This window comes from Rousettus aegyptiacus, unplaced genomic scaffold, assembly GCF_014176215.1.
Source record: "Rousettus aegyptiacus isolate mRouAeg1 unplaced genomic scaffold, mRouAeg1.p scaffold_m13_p_12, whole genome shotgun sequence".
Classification (NCBI taxonomy): Eukaryota; Metazoa; Chordata; class Mammalia; order Chiroptera; family Pteropodidae; genus Rousettus; species Rousettus aegyptiacus.
In genome coordinates, this window is record NW_023416287.1 from 93,924,150 (window position 1) to 93,944,770 (window position 20,621).

A 20,621-nucleotide genomic window follows, 5' to 3' on the forward strand; every position below is an offset into this window, starting at 1 on the left:
GGAAGGTTCCAGGGAACGTCGCGGGTACAGCTCCCTGGGCCCGGCGCGTTGGGAGCACAGGCCCCCACCCGTGCCGCGTCGGGCGGGCGGGAGAGGGATGGTGCCGTGTGCACCGCCCCGGGGCTGCACGCCCCGGCCCACGGACCTCGGGCACCTCCGGCTGCTCCACCTGTGGGTCCCCGCGCCGTCCGGCGGGGCCACCGCTCGAGCCAGCCGCACGCCACGCCCTGCACCCCGCCCGGCTTCGCTTCTGTTCGGGTGGGCGCAGAGTCTCTTGGCTCAATGTGCATTTCTTGGGGGGGGTCTCACCATGTCTTCTGAGGGGCGGGGGCACCGTGGGACCCCGGCCTCTGCGGTGCGGCTGCTCAGACATGGCAGCTGTAGCCCAGTGAGGCGTCTGGCCTCCCTCTAGGGAGGGTTTGAGTTTGCAGCCCACCCCGGGAGGGCGCACCGAACAGAAAAGGAACCAAAACACGGAAAAGTCCACGCCATTAACTGCAAGAGGCCCCGCGTTAGGGAGCAGACGCTCCCCGCTGATTACGCGGGAGGTGGGGGGTGGGGCGGGCCCATCAGAGGGCCAGCGTCCGGCCACCGCAGCAGGGGCCGGGCCGGGCCCTTCCCAGGGGGACGCGGGTGCCGCCATGCTGGCCGCGGCAGGGTCCACGCTCCAGGCTGCCCGCCTGCTGCTCCTCCAGCGCGTCCCTCGTGCAGTGCCGAGGCCTCTGGGACCCCCGCCGTCCCCCGGGTGGGAGGAGCCAGCATAGGGCATGTCGCGGTTTATAACACGTCACTACGGGGACACAGTGACAGTGGAGCGCGGGGCGGCTCGCTCCCCGGGCGGCAGACAACCTGGCCTCGCCCTTCAACACACAGCCTGTTTCCTGAGTGCTTGCCACGGTCACCCAAGGGTCGGCAGGGCGTGAGGGGTCCGCGCTCGGGCCGGCAGAGACCTGCCCGGGAGTGCGCCGCTCTTGGGTTTGTTTCTGTTTTCCAGGCGTGTGGAATGAAGGAGGCAATTCCTATAGGATGTCAGGGGCAGTGCCAGAGAGCCAGGGGCATTTGGGGGACAGAAACGGTCGTCGTTTGCGTTGTTTAGGGCTCGACTGTGCTCTAACAGGGCCTCAGTTTAACCCTCCAAATTTCTATTCATCTCAGGGGAGTTTAAGGCAAAAGAGCTCACTGCAGAGGGAGCCCCCACGGGGTTTAGGGTTTCTTTGTTTTCCAGTTGTTTCTGCTCTCAGGTTTTGTTTCGAAGGTACTTGGCCCACGAATAAATCTCAATTATGATTTATTCTTGGTTCAACGGTATTCATGACTTGGGCGACTGCCTCTGGCTCCTCAGGCCAGTAGAGCCATGAGAACACAGGACTTGAGGGTCAGTGCTACCGGTCACACGTTATTTTAAATGTAGATTTTTAAAATGTGTCATGAAAGCTGTCACTGAGCCAATGACTCTGCTGGAATTTCTGTGCAGTGCCGTTGTGGAGAGCCGGCCGGCGACCCCGTCCTCTTCTGAGGGACAGCTGTCCCTGTGGGCGGCCCGGCCCCGTGTGCCTGCACACGCATGCACGCACACAGTCGCGTGTGTCGCCGACACGCTCCTGTGCGTACACCTTGCTGGGAGCGTGTCCTGGACAGTTCTGGAGCACGCGCTGTGTTCCGGCGTGCGTGCGGGACCCTCAGCGGCCTGGTGCCTGTCCCGATGGCGCAGCCCGCGCTCGGCTCCCAAGGCCTGGGCCTGTCCGCACCGCACCCGCCCTGCGGTCACCTCGACCGCCCTGCGCCTCCGCCACAGCCGGCCCTTTCAGGCCCCCCGGGAGCTCTCGGGCGTCCGGAAGCCTAGATGTCATTAAAGAACAAGCAGGTGGCCCGGCGGCCAGGACTGCGTCTGCCCCGAGTCTGGGCCCCGCGCCCCTCCCCACCCCCTCCCTGAGCGTGAGCTGGGGAGACAACAAAAGGCTTCCCTCATGGAAAGTTTTACGAACCTGGCGCGCGCCCAGGTCTGCGGCCCTCCGGCCGGCGCTGCCTGAAAGGGTCTGGATCACGGCGATCTCGCGCCGAGGCGACCTGGGCTGCGTGGGGCGAACCCCCGTGAAGCAGGTCCTCAGGGCCCGTCCTGGACGCACCTGGGCTGTGCACGAGGCCAGAGCCGGGGCGGCTGTGCGTCTGGGCACGTCCTCAGCGGCCCGGTGTGGACCCGCCGGCCCTGGGCCCAGGCCGCGCTGACCGCGGCCCTGTCCCCCAGCGACAGTTCCACACACCTGGCAGGGGGGCCCTTGTCTCCTCCTTCAGACGGATTCTCGTTTGACATTGTTCATTTGAGGGAAAGAAGCAGGGGCGGAGCAGAAGGAGCCAAAGGGCGGGGTCGTGGGGCTCGGCCCGGCAGCACTTGCAGGGCCACGTAGTGCCCGAAACACTCGCCCCCAAGAAGCAGGGGCCGCGAGCCCTGGCGCGTGGGCGTGACTGCGTGCGGCCCCGCGGGGCGGGCGGGGCTGCGTGCGGCTGCCCGGGCGCCCGTGCTCCGGGCCGCGTCCCGGCCGTGCGGACGCCCTGCCCCGCGGCGTCGGCTGCGGGCTGCGTGGGCTCTTTCTCTGTGCGCCAGCAGGTAGCAAACCGGCGCCGTGTCGCCAGAGCGTGAGGCTGGAAAGCAAGGTATTCACGCGCACAGTGGCCACGTCCACAAGGCCCAGGTGCCGATAGGCCGTCGGGGCTTGGCGTCTCTTTGGGGACAGTGGTGACCTGGGCAGGGGAGGCCTCTGTCTACATCTGTCGGACGACTGTTTTCCTAAGAGCAGCCAGGGCCTGTAACTCCAGCCAGGCGCTTGGCTCCGTGCCCCGGGAGCTCCGGGCAGCGTGCCAGCCGGGCACCGCCACCTCCTCCGCCCGATGCAACAGCGGAGCCTCGCGCTCGGCCCCCTGAGGAGCGAGGAGCAGCCGGCTCGCAGACCCCCTCGGGCCCGGGCGGAGGAGAACACGGGCCATCGCACTCGTCCTAATCGCCTTCGCTCCTCAGAGCCGAGAAGGCTGGTCCCGGTGCAGCAGGACACGCCGTGGCCGGCAGACGGAAGGGCCCGCGGCGGGGGCGGCAGTCCGCCTGGCGGCGCGGCCTCCCTGCTCCCACGGCCGCCGTTCACACGCCCCCTCTCAGCTCGCGTGCTCGCCTTGAGCACGACTAATCGTTCGGGGCAAAGCTGCCGACGTCGCTCCCACCCGACGAGAGGAAACCGAGGCTCAAGAGAAGCGTCACTCGCCCCGCTCGGGATCCGAGCTGACGGCTGACGAGCCAGGGCCGTCGCCGTGACCCGCCAGCTCTGGTTTCGGCAGTCTCTACCAAGGTCAGGCTACGTCACTGGGTGTTTTTCCCCACTAGAGAGATGACAAGCGAAGCTTCCTGCTCAAAGGTGTAGCTTTCAAGCATTACTCGGCCTTGCGAGCGAAGAGGAAGGTAGTGTGTGTTTCTCTCCGTCAGAGGGTTCCTGGGCATTAACGAGGCATGTTGCGGCAGCTTGAGAAGGACAGGAAGATGGGGGGGGGGGGTTCCAGAATGGTGGAGAGAAAACCTCGGTGAGTCAGCCCCCCCAAAAGTGATAAAAATGCTGACGAAACGATCAGATCAATGACTTTAGAATCTGGAAATGAACCAAAGAGGCAGAACAAACGAAAAACATTTATTCACAAAAAACTGGGCCCCGGCGGGAACGGCGGGCTCCGTGGTGTTCTGACCGGGGGGGCTCGTGTCCCCCTCCAGCCCCACGGAGCCCAGCGCGAAACGCCAGCGGCCTCGCCGTGGGCACCGTTAAACGCCCCCACCCGGACAGTGTCGTGACTGGTCATGACGCTCCCTGGAATCGCGCTCCTCGCCCGGCTCCGTGGTCTCGGGGGGTCAGCAGGGCCTGGGCAGACTGGACGACCGCCGCTGGTGTGCTCCTGGGAACCCAGAAGGCCACGCATGTGCACCGGGAAGGCCTGTGCAAAGAGAGGGCCCCAGTCGCGCGCCTCTGGCGGACCGTGAGACCCCGCACGAACGAAAGTGAAAGCCAGGGCCGGCTTCTGAGATGCCCGCAACACGCAGCTCTCCTTGGCCAGAGGTCGAAGACGGAACGGCTCAAGGCGCTTCAGGCCACCTCCCAGCTGGTAGCTGACTGACTGTTAAACCGTGCCGACCTGAGAGCCCTGGAAAGCCAGGCTTAACAATAAAAACGAGAATTTTTTTCTTAAAGGGGAACAGAGAACTCAGTGGCCGCACACTGTGGAGAATACAGAATCTACAGAGTCAGTCCCGGAGAGTCACTAATCAAAGCAGCAACAGGGAGGAAAAAGCCCACGAGAAGAGCGAATCGGGGGGGGCGGGGTGCTGCCTCTGCTGCCGTGGGCGCTCTGTCACGGCCAGTTTCAACCGAGAAATGACGAGATGTGCAGAGAAACAAAATACGTCTCATACATGGGATAAAAACCAACCCACAGACAACAGACAACATCCCACGAGGGCCCGGGTGTTAGGCTTGGCAGCAGAGGCTTTCGGTCAGCGTCTATGGACGCGCCCAAAGAACTGGAGGGAACCGTCTAAAGAATTAAAGGAAAGCGTGACAGCTACGTCTCATCAAACAGAGAATTTCGATAATGAGATAGAAATAAATTCTTTACATAAGAGCCAGGTGGACGTTCTAGAGTTGAAAAGTAGCAGTAACTGAATAGGGGGGGGGTCCCGAGGGCGAACAGGGGATCGGAGCTGGCGGAGGAAAAGGGCCAGCAGCGCGGAGGGGGAGCAGCGGGCCGTCCAGTCCGAGCGGCGGAAGCCGGGGAAGGGCGGACAGATGAGCGCGGGGGACGCCGCCTCCCTCTCCCCGCGTGCGGGGCTCGCGCCCAGCCCGTGGACCTTCGGCAGCGTCAGGACAAAGTCCTGATTCCGTTCTCACGCGACACGGATGCCGCGCCGGGGACGGAAATCCTCTCCGGGCGTAGAAACGTGCCTCTCCGTGACTCGCCGTTTAGCCGAATCCAGGCCTGCCTCCCGGGGCCCGCACAGCGTGGGAGACCGTGCCCGGCCGCGGCTGTCTGTCCTCGGGCCGTGGCAGTGGGGGGCTCTCTGTCACCTTAGTGCAGGTCGGGCACACGGAATTCACCTCTTTCAGCTTGAATTTTGAACCCGGGTTCTTCCGCCCTTCCATGTTGTAACGTGGACACTCACACACAGTAAAGAACAAAGCGAGCCTGGCCGCCTCCCGAAACATCCGCCCTTATCAGGCCCAGGGACCCCAGCTAATCAAAGCCTGATACTCGGGACAATAGGCCAAGTCAGCCAGGCCCTCCCTCCCGAGGCACAGCCCCGGCTCCCAGAGCCCAGCGGACAGTGCGGGATGCGGTCATCGCCGTGGGCCCGGCCGTTATCAGCCCCCGGACCCCCCTCTCCCCCGCCGGGGCGCAGGCCTGCGGGGCGGCCCTATCAGCCCCTCACAGCTGCTGCTGTCTTAGATATGGCAGGAAGCAGCTCTGGGAGGCGGCAGGCGCGCGCCCTCAGCAGCATCGAGGACCGTCTGTGATTTACCCCAGGCCCTGGCTCCGGGCCAGCCCGTTGCGGGAGGAAAAGCTGCGGCCGAGACGCCGTCTGGCTTTGCAGCCGTCAGGGACCCCGGGCAGCGGGGCGGGCGGCCCCCTGCCGCCCCACGAGGTGGCCCCGCGGGGGCCGCCCCCCGCCCTGTCTGCCCGGGAGGGGCTCGGTTTGCGCGTTTGTCCCGCGCTTCCCGCCGATGGTTTCCACAGGGCTGAGCCTCGGTGGCAGGCGCCGGGCTGCGTGCCCCCGGCCTCCGCGGCCGACAGCCCTGTGCGGCTCGGCGCTGCAGGAAGGACACGCCGCCCTGTCCCCGCGGGCCCAGCGTTGGCCCTCGTTGGGCTTCAGAAAGGGGCCCAGCCTGGCCGGCTGTGGTTAGTGCGAGAAGGTACCTTTTCGGCCGTTTCCTGTCGATGATGGCCCCGGACGAGATTGGCCTTGGCCGGGAGGGACGTGTCGTGTCACGTGGCGGCCGCCGTGTCGGGGTGGGGGGGAGGCCGCATGTTTGCTGGCCGGACTCGGGGTCGCCGCTCACACTCGCCTTTTTTTTCCGCAGTAGCTCCTGCCAGCGAGCTGTAAACTACCGTATATCACTGAGATTTAACAGCCTAAACTTTAAAACAAATTAAACTCTTGTTGACATTGTAATAAAAGTCAGAATGGGACTGAGCAGCTCGGTAGACGCGAACCTCAATTATTTCTGTGGATTTGAGATGTTTTCTGGGGTTCCCAGACTCCCAGCACAGCCGTCATTTCCTCTCGGCGGGCGGCGGGGGGGTGAGGTGGCGGGTGACAGAGTGGTGGTGGCCGCCGGGCCGGCGGGGGCGAGCTGTCCCTCATCACCTGACCGTTTGCTCTAGCCTGGGTGGGAGCGTCTGCGGCCACACTCAGGCGTGCAGGGCGGCTGTGCGTGTGGGGGCGGGGAGCCACGTGAGGCTGTCCTTACGATTTCAGCAAGGACAGCGCGCGGAGCGTGCTCAGGCCTGCCCGGCGCGAGGGTGTTTCTGCTGGAGGGCGAGAGCCGCCAGCACGGGCCTGCCCTTCTGTCCCTGGGGACGCGCCGAGCCCCCCACCCCCGCCCGGCCCCGCCTTACCTGCGTCAGCGCATCGAGGTGGGGTTCGATGGTCTCCCACGATCGCTGTCGCTCCTGGCAATGGCAACGGTGGTTCCCCCGGATCGGACGCCAGCTTTGCCTCCACACGCGGCTCCCTGCCGCGGTAACGGGGAATGAAGCCGCGCAGAAGCCGGGGCGCGGCAGGGCAGGCGGGCGGCGGGCGCCCCAGGCGCCCTGGAGGTGTGCCGGGCCCTGGAGCCCCGTGCGGACCGGGCTGCGGAGGGGCCTTTGCTCAGTCTCCCGCTGCCCCTCCGTGAGCTTCCTGTTTCTCTCTGATTTCAGGGCCCGGCTGACAATGGCTTCCTGGCCTCGGGCTCGTAGCAGTGCTGATGCCCACTGTGCGCCCCACGGGACCGGGGGGGCTCCCCCGCGCTGTCCCCTTTGCTGAGTCTCCGGGGGGTGCCGGCACGGGTGGCCGAGGCCCCGGAGCAGCCGGGCGGCTGCGAGCAGGAGCTGGGGCCTCGGAACCCTGCCCCTCCCAGGGTTCCCTCAGTCCCCTTGGCGTCACCGCTGGTTAGGGGGACACGCGGCTGCAGACGGCTCAGCGGGTCTTCCCAGGCACGTGTGGAGTTTTTGAAGCGATTTTGATCTCTTCAGTTAGGCGCGGGACCGCCACGGCCCGGCTCGCCGGCCTCCCAGGGCGCTCGGTAAAGTGGAGGAGTGGGGGTGCGGAACTCGGACCCTAGCTCCCGAACTGTGTCGGGGACCCCGTCCCCATCGTCTGGGTCTCTGTGTCTCTGTGCTGCAGAAACGGGCCACCAGCGTCTCCTGGGCTCATGCGGGTCTCACCGATTTCCAGTCTGAACGGTCGTTTGCTGTGAACAAACGTCTCGAAACACCTTGATTTCTAGTCTCTTTTCTGAAGACATATTTTCAGGCTTCTTTGGAAATCAAGTTTAGGCAAACGGAAGGAATTAAAGCTAAATTTTCCAAACAGACTCCTCTAGCCCCGCGGGGAGAAAGGAATTCGGCAGACAGACACGAAGTGCCGCGCCCGAGCCCGGCCGGCGTCTCGCGGGCTGAGGGTGGCCGAGCAGGTCCGAGACCCCCGCAGACATCAGAGCAGCGTCGGGAGAGCGAGGGGGACTCCAAGCCACGCTTGGACCTCGGGCGACGGCTCGGGGTGGCCGTGCGCTGCGGGCTGCCCGCTCCGAGCCCGGCCGGGGTCCCTGCCCCCTGACCCCTGCCCCTGCGGCGGCTGCGCGGGGGCAGCCTGGCACCGCCGGCGTCCGGCTGTCCGGTCGGGAGCGGCGGGCGGGCACACGCCCCCCAGGAGGCGTGGGCGAGAACACCGCCCTCGTCCTGCTCCTGCGGGAGGGCGCCCCGCCCCGGGCCCCGCGCCCGGGCTCCGGAAGGGGGCGCAGGTGACGTCCGTGCGTGCCGCCCACCACCTGGCTGGGACGTGGTCTTGGGGACCACGGGGCTCAGCGCGCCTGCTGGTTTCGGTGATGAGCAGGGCCGTGTCCTCATCACATAAAGTCAATTAGCGCGCCCACACGCGGCCTGCTGATGTGATTTAGAGCAGCGAACGCCCCAGTAATGTGCAGTTACGGAGCCCCAATGGCCCTTCCCGCCGGCAGCAGCTTCCCTGGCACCCGACATCCGTGATGGATTGCTCATTATGCGCAGTGCCGGAATAGCTTCTGTAAAGATTAATAATTGCATAATCAATACAGAAATTCAATCTCGGGTGTTGTTTTCCACTCCGGGGTCCATATGTCCTGAGACGCGGGACCCGCTCGCTGGCCGGGGCCCGGCCCCCGGCCCTTCCCTCCTCCCTGTCGCTTCCGGCGGGAATTCCTACGAGCGACTCGCTGGCCACTGCGCGCGGCTTCTCGCGCCGCCTGTGAGTTTCCTGTTCGGGTCTCTGCAGGACAGAGAAGCGGCTCCTCTGTCAGTCGCTTTGGCAACATTCGTGGGTGCAGGGGGTTTCACCCTCAAGGTGGGCTCAGTCTAGTGGTGGGCGGGGTGGGAGACGGACAGACGTGAGGGCTGCGCTCCCCGCTGCCCCGTGACAGACGCGGGTGCGGCTGCAGCTGAGGCCGGGCTGCGGGACAGGCGGGGCGCGGTGGTGGCCAGGCTGCGGGACAGGCGGGGCGCGGAGGCCGGGCTGCGGGCACAGGCGGGGCGCGGTGGTGGCCGGGCTGCGGGGACCTGACAGGCCGTGCGGGCAGAGGCGTGTGGAGGGGCCACCCGCATCGTGGACCTCACTCCTCGAGGTCGCCCTTCTGGCCCCTGCTCAGTTTCCACACCTGTGAAACAAAGGCGGCCTCGCAGGAACCCGTCTCGAGTGTGGCGTCGAGTCCATCATTTTAAATGGCAGTTTAGAAACAGCGTCCCTTGCAACTCTAATGATGAAAACGAAAATCTGTGCGAGTCATCTTTATTCCTTTCTCAGTACCCAAACCCCGGGCTGCCGTGCAGGTCCCCGCAGCTCGGAGCAGCTGAGCAGAGCCGTCGCCCCATCTCGGTTGTCCCGTGCCAGCTGCCGCAGGCGAGCACAGGGGACCCCCAGGCGACTGCCCCCAGGTGGCTCCAAGGCTGGGGTGCTGGTCCCCAAGTCCTGCAGCTCCCGCCCCTCCCTCAGAGCTGCAGGTGGGCCTGGGGCCTGCGGGCTGGGCGACCACGGGCGTAGTGTAGGGGTCCGGCCTCTCAGGAGCTCTCTCAGTGGGCCGTTCACCCACCTTTCCACCCAGCACCCCAGCCACAGGGCACTGTCTTTCCCTAGCATTTCTGTCTCCAGAATTTTTAGGCCATCCTCAACTCTCATGCAAAACGCCACTCGTGATATCATTTTTCAATTTAAAAGAAAAACTAGAACGGAATTTCTTCGTAAAGACGTGAATGAGGATTAGGGTGTTTGGAAGGTGAGCAGCTCTAGAGATGCACCTTTGGGGGCACGTTTCCCTGAGGCATCAAAAATGTCTCTTCCCTGTGCCCCCAGGTCACCCCCACCCAGCCCCGGTGTGTCGGACTTCCATGTGGGCGCGAACCAGATCCTGGACTCGTGAAAGTGTTCCCGTTCAGTGTGTCTGGTGAGGCGTAAGACCCTGCGTCTCACCTGGCTCTGGGTGACACGGTGTCCCTGGCAGCTCAAGGAGCAGGGGCAGGCCCGGGGCGCGCTCGTCCCGGACGGTGCAGGACCCCGCGTCCTCCCCGCGGCCCGGCGGCTGGGCCCCTCCCGGCGGATGCCCAGAGAGCAGGCCGGACCCGCGAGGCTGAGCCTCCGGTCGTTGCTGCCAAGATGGTAAAAACCAGGCCCCGACCTCAGAGCTGCTCAGCCCTGCATCCCTCACACGCACGAGCCTCCTGGCCGTTTCTCCCAGGACGGCAGAGCGAGGCCTGCACCTGACGAAACCACCAGTAACTCTTCGGCGAGGTGAGGGTTCTGTGCAAAGCACGTTCAGCAGCAGGGGCGTGTGGCTTCAGCATCTCCTCTGCGTCCGTAACGAGCAGCGTCTTCTGCCCAAAACCAGGCAGCCGGCAGGTGGTTCGCGGGCACCGGCCGGGCTGGCGGCCGAGTGGCCAGGTTGGCCGTCTCACGGCCCACAGCTGGGCAGCAGCACGGGCCCCGACCGGCTCCTCCATGGCCGCCCCGTCCCCGCCTTTGGGCCCAGTCTCACGTGTGAGCGGCCAGCGAGAGCCCCGTGTGTCCACAGCGAGCCACTGGGCCCGAGCCAGACCAGACCTGCACGGCCACCCTCCGGCCCGTTTGTTCATTTTTTTTTAAAGGGAGCTTTTAAAATGTTTAGTTTTGCAATTCTCTTCTGTTTGAACAGGAGTTTGGTAATTTGGGGGAAGTGTTTTCTAGTGACACAAAGGAAGCCCTGGAAAAACGTTTGCTGGCAATGTCACGGTCCCAGCGGTGGCCGCGGGAAGGGCTTGGCGCAGACGAAGCGGTGGCCGCGGGTGCGGAAGGCGCGGGCCCGGCCGCCCGGCCGCGGGTGGCGAGGCGGACGAGCCCGCGGAGCCTCCGCTCACGTGGCCACCGGGCCCCACGGGCGCCGGAGTTTCCACACGGGGCGTTTGCGTTGTTTGGAGAATTCAGGCTGAACGAGGAAGCAGGGCTGAGGTAGGAAAATTATTCCGTTTGAATGGCCGGCAGCCCCGCGTCACGGCAGCGCTCGCCAGCCAAGCCCACACCCAGGTGGGAGGGTCATGTTTTATTAAAACCGCGACTTGTCAGTCGGTCCCACCGCGGTCCCATGCTCTCCTTCCAAAAATAGCAGGCCCCGTGGCAGTGGCCGATTATGATGAAAAAGATAAAAATAAGCGAAGGCTGAAATAGGTCCAGGACACCCGAGGTAACACGAGAACTTACTTTTTAATGAAACTTGAGAAACTGCATTATTTTCCACTGCTTCACAAAGCTGCTTTGAACAAAAAATGAGAAAGTAAAAAAGGGTTTTAGTGATATTGCAACTCTGCATTTTCAGAATTACAGTGGTTGCGACACACTCCCGGCCAGAGCGCCCTGTTTTTACCCACAGCCTCTCAGGGGCAGCCCCTGGGGCGCAGGAGGTGCTGGGGGCAGCCAGCAGTGGGCCAGGCCGCAGTGGACACAGCAGGCCGAACACAGGGGACGGCGGAGGAGCCGGGATTTACAGCAGCCTTTCGAAGAGGTGGCCTCTTCTCAGGGAATTGAGAAGCCCGCAGGAGGGGCACCGCCGCACTTTGCCCGGGGCCGCCACCCAGGCCCTGCCCTCGCAGGACCCGATGAGCCCCCACCGCGGAACAAGCCGCGCCCGCTGCCCCCTCCTTCCTCATCTCCGAATTGTGGCTTTGTCGCCGTTTTCATGTGCTCAGCTCGTGTCCGCTGAAACTCTCAGCCGTGCGTCTGGGTGTCCACGTCCAGTGGACAGCGTCCAGCAATCCGCCGAAGCCATAGAAGGGTGGGCGACGCCCTCACACCCTCTGGCGGGGGGCGGGGGGGGTCATGGCCACGAAAACCCATTCCCGGCGGGGTGCGCACCATGGTCAAGCGGCAGGCGTGGTGAAGGTTTAGGACAGTGGACAATTTGGAGACTTTCTGGAAGCTACTTTTCTAAGGACAGACTTGGCCTCAGATATTTCTGGTTTACTCGTGTCCACCTAAATTATGATGCTCTTAGGTTACAAGCCTAACTTTAGCTAAAGGTATATTTTCTGGGAAAGTTAGCAAATACTTTTTAAATTTATCTTCTAGTTATAGGAATGGGAAAGAATATCTTTCCTGTTTTAACTCTTCAGAAAGCTATTTTGACTTTCTCTCAAAAATAAAGATGTTTTTGACGACTGGTCTCCTGTAAAGATGATGCATTTTTGTGTCCCTCGCGGGAAAGTGGAGTAAGAAGCCACGGTGGCTTCTGCACTGCCTAGTTGCTCACGTGCAGCGTCTGATTCGATTGTGACCTCTGATGGAGTCGGTGGGAGGGGGCCTAGGGACCTGCCATGAGAACAAACCCTGTAGGAGAGTCTTTGTTTCCCATGTGGCTTTTGTTTAAAGGACAGTGATGGCTTTAAAGAGACCTTCTTTTCATCAAAAGCAACATTTTAGCACATTGTAAAACCGAGAGTGGAAAAATGACAATGCCCCCGCCGGGCCGGCTCGTTCGCTAAGTAGGAGTGGATAAATACTGTTAATTTTTTAAAAATTCCTAATACAATTGTTTTCCTTACTGGAAAGTTATTTCATAGTTATTTCAATAGTCATGAAACAACTATTCGACGCGCTTTAAAAAGTGTTTTGTGTAATTAAGCTAATGTGTACCTATGTCAAGAAATGCGTTTCTTTCAAAACTGACAGAAGTATGGTCCTTCTCTGTCTTAACTTCTTTTTTAAAAACCGAGGATTAAACAAGGCGGCTGGCTTAGTATGCCGAAGCAGATTCCTTATTCTCTAAGCCCAAATCCAGTTCCTAAGGAACCAGGGTCGCTGTCTGTGTGAACACCCATCTAGAAAGTTCGAGCACCTGTTTCTTCCCCAGAACCCGCAGGCAGGGCCCGCAGCTCTGGTGGCTTTCCGACCCCAGCAGGCCGGGTGTGGGACCACGGTCTTGTCTGGTTGTCACTCACGGCTGCGTCCGAGGAAGGACCCACCGGGCTCTTGGCTCCCGGCGACAGACATGAAAGACACGGCTGATGTTCGCACCACCCCGAAAGCCCGCCCGGGTGCGTGTCCTGCTAACTGAGCGGTGCGCGCACGTCATGAGAATCGTGGGAACTGCAGGTGCAGCCCGCGAAGCCGGCCCGCCCGCCATTCCGCGTCTGCGAGAACACGCGCGTCTTGTGGTCGAGCTCAGACTTCGCGTGGACTGCAGGCCAGTGCGGCTTTCGCTGCCACGCCTGAAAGTGCTCGTCTTGTTCCGACCGTCAGGAAACCGGAGGTGCACCAGGGCGTGCTGGTGCGAGCCCCTCGGCTGTTACCGGGAGGCGATTAGCGCCTGCGACGGAGCCTTTGAGCGACCCCGTCGCGCTTTTTAAAAGCGGCCAGGGCTGAGGGGCCGGCCGTGCGGGCGGAGCGTGCGGCCCCTGTGCCGACCCCCGCGGGGCCCGCCGCTGCCCACCACCGGGGGCCGCTTTCACGCCTGACTCTCTAACTGCGCCGTGAGGACCGGCTCAGGCCCTGCTCTCTCTGGTCCTGCCTTGGCGATGAGAACCACAGCCACCCCCAGAGAGGTGGGAAGGAGGCCGGAGCTGCCTGCCTTTCCTCTTCCCCAGAACGTGCACTCTAACCCGCTTCTCCGCGTGCGATGACTGAAGAAGCCCCCGGTGCGCAGAGCAGGAGGGGGCCTCAGCCATGCCCCCGGGCCTCGCAGGGGAGACCCCCAGGCCGGCCGAGCAGGACCCCCCTGCCGCCACCTGGCTGCGGCTCCCCCTGGCAGCGCATGCTCAGGGGGCAGGGCCGTGTGTCCGGTCTCCAGGAGGAAGGTCGCAGGCCTCCAGGGCTCGCAGGTGCTCGCCCGTCTGAGTGAAGGTTTGGGGGGCCACGAGCGAAGGGAGGGTGTAGGTCTGAGAAAAGTAGGGAGACCGCAGGCTCCTCGGGAGCCGTTCGAGAAAGCGCCGTGTGGCCCAGGACAGCAGGTGGCCAGGCTGTCCCCCAGGACGAGGGCCACTAGGCATGCTCCGTGGTGTCTGTCACTCTGTGGGAGTCGCGTTTCCTGCAGGCTTTGTTTCTGTCTTAGCTGTGGCCGCGGAGCACCCTGCACTTCCTGGGGCCGAAGGGACATGCCGAGTGTCAGGACCCTGGTTTCCTCCAGGCCATTCCTGCCTCCTGCAGCTTACAGAGCGGCTGTCACCAGTCGCTCAGAGGCCCTGGGCTCGGAGGCACGCACGGCCTCTTCTGCACCTCGAGTGGGAAGCAGGACAGCGGGCGACCAAGCCTTGGGGCCGACGAGGCGAGTGAGGCGGGCAGAACCTTGTCCAGCCTGCAGGCAGCCGCCTCGAGGCCAAGTGCAGGGAGAGGCCCCGACCAGCCGGGGAGCGGCACCGGCCACCTGGGCGTCGGCCGGGAAGCCGGTCGGAGCAGGCAGAGCCCGCACGTGCGGTGAGAAATCCCCCCGTCCAACTCAGGCCCCGGCCAGCCGCCCCGCGTGAAGCGGTGCGAGTCGGGGGCCCGGCTCGCCCGTCCGCACCGCGGCCACCCCGTCTCTGCCGAGGTCGGCCGGGGGCACGCGGCCCCCTGGCCGTCTGTTTCAGAGCGAAGGAAATGCTGGCACGGCGTGTGCGCCCCTCCGACGCGGCGGGGCACGGGGCTGGCGGACCCCGCGCGGCGCCTCCGGTCGCGCCCCTGGCTGCCTTTCAACGGGAGCCGTTTAAAGCCGTACGGGAGGCGTGACTGAGGAAGGCGCTTTTAGTTCCAACAGAAAAGGACGACGTCATGCCTGTGCCCCTCAGCCTCCTGCACCCGGAGCAGGCGAAGGGCCAGCGGTGGGCGGACTGAGGAGAGGCCCCTCGCGGCATCAGCCGGGGACCCCAACCAAGCATCTCGGTCCCTCGGGACCGTCCTAGGGAGTGACGGGAAACGGCGCGTGTCTTCTGGGGCTTCGCAGGCGCAGTCTGGCCACGGGGAGGGGGCGCGGGGGGCGTGGTCCCGGCTCCCTCGGGCCCGCCCTGTGCGCGAAGCTCATAATGACAGCACCCGCCTTTCCTTCCTCGTGGACCGTCGTCCGGAGCCAGAATCGTGTCTGCGCAGAAACCGGGAGGGCCTCACGGGGGGGGGGGGGGGGCGGACAGGTGGTTTGCTCACTCCTTAGAAACAGATTTCAGACCTCAGTCGCTTTCAGAGACCAGGAGTTGGGGAACGTGGGGGAACGTGGGGGAACGTGGGGGAACGTGGCCTGAACACGCGGCGTGGAGGGGGCGAGTGCGTGAGGCAGCCTGGTGACGCCCGAGGGCGGGGGCCACCTCGCCGGGACCCGAGGGCGGGGGCCACCTCGCCAGGACCCGAGGGCGGGGGGCACCTCGCCGGACCCGAGGGGGGGGCACCTCGCCGGGACCCGAGGGCGGGGGGCACCTCGCCGGGACCCGAGGGGGGGGGGGCCACCTCGCCGGGACCCGAGGGCGGGGGGCACCTCGCCGGGACCCGAGGGCGGGGGCCACCTCGCCGGGACCCGAGGGCGGGGGCCACCTCGCCGGGACCCGAGGGCGGGGGCCACCTCGCCGGGACCCGAGGGCGGGGGCCACCTCGCCGGGACGAGGCTTTCGCGTGGCTCTTCTCAGATCAGGGATCAGAAGGAACAGTCGTTTCGTTAATGGACACTGCTTCGGCTCGTTTGCGCGGCTGCTTGTGCGGGCGAGAGAGCTTTCCACGTTGCGTTGAGAGCCCCTCACCGGGGACTGGTTACTGTTTAGATAATGTAAGTGCAGGCGAACAGCTTTGCCTGTGGTTTGTAAAGTTTACTTTTTGCATCTCAAAAAGCAATAATTTCCCTTTTATTCTGTTCTAAGTGTGTGTGTAGAGGTGGAGTCGGGTGTGTGTGATGCACACGTACATCCTGCACACCCATCCCAGATTAGAACAAGAGTTCAAAATGCCACGTAAGTTTTAGAAAAAAACAATAGTTTCCACCTTAGGAGCATTTTAAAGAAAAATTAAGTATAAGGGGAAAAAACCCTTCTTATTAAATTAAATTGTGGTGTAACAGCTCACCACATCCTGCCGCAGGGCCCTCTGACGCGGAGCGAGGCCGCGGTTCCTCTTTCGGGTCTCTGACGAGCCGCGAGGGTCACATGCTACCTGCAGTTCAAAATACTCCTGTAAAGAAAAAAACCTCGGTGTCGGTGGAAAAGCTGAATAAGAAGTGGAAACTGTCGGCAGAGAGAAGACTCTGTGGGAAAGCGGAGGCGTCATCCACACGGCCGGGTCGGGGCGCGCGGGCCGCCCCCAGCACAGCCCACGCGGAGCCCCGGCGGCCGCGGCCTGCTGTGGACGCGGAGCGTGACCTCATGGGAGGGGAGTCGGACGGCGCGGCCGGGGGGGGGGGGCGCAGGGTCCCCCGTCTCCACTCTCAGCCAGGCCCTCGAGGGGACGCCTGACCTTGGCCCTTGCGCGATGCCCCCCCCCCCCCATGAAACGGGGGCACCGCGGCGTTCCTTGCCTCACGGCAGCAGTGTCTGCAGGGGGTGGGCCTCCTGGGGGTCCGTCCCCAGCCGCGTGGACGCTCGTGTGGGACGTCGTCCACTCCCCAGCGTGTGGTTGTCCCTCGCGGCTTCCCGTCACTGCCGCCCGGCCCGCTGCGCCCCGCGGAGTGCCCACGGGAGACCCCGGCGGAGGCCGGCGTGTGTGTGCCGACCTTGCGGCCCCCACTCGGTGTGGCTGGATCTGGGGAGCAGGGGGGTCCGGTGACCGGCACTTCCAGCCAGCACGTTGCTGGGGCCGAGGCAGAGCAGGTGCTCGCCGGAGACCGGAGGAGCGCAAAGGTGGACTGGGAACCGTGTGCTCGGTGGCCCTTCCAGCCCCCCCGGGTTCCCCCCCACGGCCCGGCGGGGTCGGGGGGGGGGTCGGTTGCCAGTCACAAAGCAGGGCCCCTGAGGGCCCCGGGCGGCCCGGCGACGTCCCCGCCCACGCGCTGCAGGCGCCCCCCCAGGCTCAGGTGCCCCGTGGGCAGCAGGGGGAGCCCACTGCGCAGCTGCTTCCCCTTTTGTCTTGTCACACAGATGTTATTTTCCTGTGATCTGTGTGACCTTGAGGAACTAGTGACTCCGTTGCTTTGCTAACCACCTCCCCCCGTTACCAGCATGATTAACGCTCGGGCTCCCCCCAGGTCTGGTCGTTCGAAGCCTCAGGCCTCCCGCCCGCCCCGTCGCCGTTCCTCATCAGACCTTTCCAAGCACCCAGGCTCTGGCCCTGCAGGGACCCGAGATCTGGGCTGGGACTCCCATGCCCCTGGCGAGGGGACGAGAGTTAGAAGCCACCTCGGCGTAGTGTGACGGGCGATCGCGTCGCGTCCGCCGGCGGGTCCTGCGAGCAGCCGGCTCGGCCGTGACACGTCCCGGGCGTCGAGGTGGCCTGGCTGGCTTTGCGCCCTGGATCGTGGTGCCCGTCTGGCCAGTCTGTCAGACTAGGCGGGACGGAGGCCGTGACAGCCGTGTGCAGCCGAGCGGTGCTCGACCAGAAAACGGGGCGCCGCGGCGTGTCCGTGCTGCTGTGACTTGTCTCCGGCACCTCGCCGGGGACGGGCCGCTCGGCGCACACGCTCCGCGCCCCTCGCTGCGCTTGGCGCGAGCCCCCCTCGCCACTCCTGCCCCTCAGCAAGACGACTCCCGACGGGAGCCCCGGCCGTCCGCTGTTCCTTTGTCGGATGCTCTGTGCAGCGGCAGCGCTCTGCAGAGTGTAAGCGGGGCGCCGGAAGCAGGCACAGCGGGGGGCACTGCCCCGCCTGCCCTTGGGGGCCCCGCGAGCCACAGAAAACTGCCGGCCTCCACGAGCCGGCAGCAGGCGCCTCACCCGGGGAGCAGGCCTGAGCCCTCAGCCTCCTTCCCGCCCCGCTGGGCGAGTCCCTGCCACCGGAGCTCCCCAGCGCCCGGTGGCCGCCTCGAGGGGACGTGCGGCTGCATGTCACGCCCGGGTCTCGGGCAGGGCCAGGTGCCCCCTGCGGGCGGGCGGGCGCCACCGCCCTGGGTCCCGGCCAGCGGCAGCATCGGGAGGGCCCGGGCCCGGGGTTCGCGGCCCGCGCTCCTGACTGAAGCCGTGCCAGCAGGCCCCGTTATCAGTTCCCATGACACAGTTCCTGGTTCCCCAACTGTTTTATTATTGTTATTCTTAAAAATAACGGGGGTGTCGATCGGGAACGAGGGCAGGGAGTGGGGGCGCCGAGACGTGCGCCAGCTCGCCGCTCCGGAAGCCGCCCGGGCCGGGCCGGGGCCTGTGCGGAGGCCCACAGCGTTTATCGGGGCGGCGAAGGGAAGCCCGGGCGGCTCCGTGACGTGGGTGCCTGTGCCCCACCTCCAGATTCTGCTAGGAAAGTGGCCGTGGTGACAGCTCCCCGGTGACATTTCCCTATCTGCGTGCCCATCGGGCGGTGCAGGGCGGGTGTTGTGCAGCTCGCTCTCGACGGCCTTCGCTCATTTCCTCTTCAGCTGCCAAAACTCACAGGCTGATAGTGGCCGCGGACCAGGAAACGGGGGGCAGGGCCGCCCCGAGGGGCTCCGGCCGCCCGGCGGCAGCCTCCCATCCAGCTTGCTGGCGAGGCCGGGGGCGGACACGGCGTGGCCTTCGCGGGGGCTGCCGCTGCGGAGGGGGCGCACGCGGGACCCCCGAGGGGCTCCGCAGCGCAGGCCCACCCCGCGGTGCTTCCGGGCCGCCGCGCTGCTGGCTCAGGACGCCTCGAGGACGTGGCGGGAGGTGGGGGGCCCGTCCCCCGGCACCCCTCTCACAGGCCACCCCGGGAGCTCGGCTGACGGAACTGCTGGTCACGTCCGTGCAGGCTCCAGCAGATAGGCGCTTTCTTACGCTTTCTCTTTGTTTCTTTGCAGTAAATGAAATAATACGCAACGACCTGTCCAGCACCAACGTCCACGCGTAGCTGGCGGCATCGGAGCTCGCGCGGACGCTGCGTGGTAGCGACTGGGCGGCCGCCGAGGTTCAGGCTCCCGACTGACTGAGCTCATGCCCGGTGCCACGCGGAGCCGGGACTCCAAACCCGGCTGGCGGAGGGATCAGCACACGCACGGAGGCGCGACGCCTCGACAAGGAGGAAGGACGGACGGGCCACTCCACCCGCTCACGGAACGGTCAGCTCCAGAAGAGAGCGAGGGCCGGGGCGGGGCGAGCACAGCGGACAGACCCTGCGACGGCGCCCGGCCGAGTGGCCCCGTGTGGCAGCCTGTCCCCCGCGCCCTCAGGCACCCCTGGACCCCGGAAGTGCCTTATTTAACCCAAAGACAGCACCAAGGCCTCGTAGACTTGAGCGTCTACTTCGCTGCCGGGAGAGCATTCGCAGGAGCGAAGCTGCCAAAGCGCCTCGTCGTGCGGCTTTGCCCCGTGTAAACCGCGAGAACCCCGGCGAGCTAGGCCTCGTGAGAAAAAGCTGCCGCACGTGCCCACCTTCTTCAGCTCCTCCCGGGCTGTGCTCCGCGACTTCGTGCATTTCAGAAACCGTCCAGTGTGTCATCTCGGCCCTTTCCTGACTCCCTCTCCCGTCGCTGACACCGCGGGGTTGTCCGTCGAGGCATGCTAGGATTTCTATTTCAATCTGGCTTCAAATGTAGCACGAGTAGCCTCATAGCACAGGACAGGTTCCGGGACAAGGAAAGAAGGCTGCCCGTGGCGGGCCGGGCGCGCGCCCGCACGCGTGTGCGTGTGCGGGCCCGGACTTACGTGTAAATAGCAAGTAACAGCGGCGACGTTCGCTCCTCGCCCAGCACCGGCCTCCGCGCCGGCAGAACCAGGGTCCGTTCGGCGGGGCCGCATCTGAGACTCCCAGCCCGGCCCTTCAGCGGCTTCCCCGGCCGCCGGCGGGCGCTGCAGACGCGCCCGGGACGCCCCGCGTCACCAGCCGGGGCAGCCGAAGGGGACCGGACGTAACGCTGCAGAGGGGGCGTAACGCGCGTTCAGCTGGGAGGTCACGATGTCGCAGGGGCCTCAGGACTGCGCTCCGTCTCAGAAACCGGTTCCCGGAAGCGTTTTAGCAGGCAGTGACTGCGTAGGTTTCGGACTAGTTACTGTTAGCGGGTAGGTTAGCGAGAGCTTTGCTGCGGCGTTCCGTACAAGTGCAGCGTGGCGCACGGCACTGTAGCGAAGACCTATTGTTTCATGTAGCCAAAAAAGCATGGTTTAATTAAAACACGTTTAACCTGATAACTGTGCCTTAGGAAGTCATGCCCCCTCATGGATCCTGTGTGAACTGCACCCGCGGGTGCCGGTGGCAAGTTAGAAGTCATCATGGCAGAGTGATGGCGGGAAAGCTGCCCACAGAATTATTTAAAAAATGTTTTCCTGTATGATTACGTCTTACTTTTTTAACTCACAGAAAGAAACGGAAGTCTGAAAGCCATGTCCGTGACATGCGCACGTAACTGTGAAGGACCGAGACGTGTGGCTGTGCGCGCGCACGCGGCCCCACTGCGCGCAGGCGTCACCCCCGCCCGCCACCCCAGGACCTGCCCGTTCGGCGTCGCGGAGTTGCACGAAACGTCCCTAGTCGACTGTCGCGTGGAAACGCAGCGTTGGACTTTGTGTCGCTGTCTCTGTAGTTAGAAAGTAGAGCCAATAAAGCGCCGTGTTTGTGCCGGACGGCCTGGGTCTCGGGGGCTTCATTCCGTGTGTGGGCCGTCTCGGTCACCGGGCGCGTTCCCTGCGAAGCGCGGCGTTGGGCGGGAAGGCGCGCCTCGCGGGGTCGGCCCTTCTCTGCTCTGCGTTACCAAAGGGGGCGCTGCCGCGGAGGTGGGCGCTCGGCGGAGGCCGAGGCTGTCCGCGCTGCTCCTGGGTGGGCGGTGGGCGGCGCGGGAGGGAACTTCTGCCGAGCACTCCCGCTCCG

At 64.7% G+C, this 20,621-nt stretch overlaps 1 protein-coding gene across 5 annotated transcripts in view; it reads left to right on the forward strand.

Annotated features, from left to right (window-relative positions):
* Positions 1-20,377, forward strand: part of NFATC1 (nuclear factor of activated T cells 1) — an 87,046-nt gene extending 66,669 nt beyond the window's left edge. For all 5 annotated transcript variants that reach the window (XM_036230177.1, XM_036230178.1, XM_036230179.1 and 2 more), the window contains one exon: positions 18,619-20,377. In XM_036230177.1, the coding sequence (XP_036086070.1) occupies positions 18,619-18,668 (50 nt within the window). In that variant the 3' untranslated portion in view covers positions 18,669-20,377. The remainder of the gene's footprint in view (positions 1-18,618) is intronic.
* Positions 20,378-20,621: the final 244 nt, after the last annotated feature.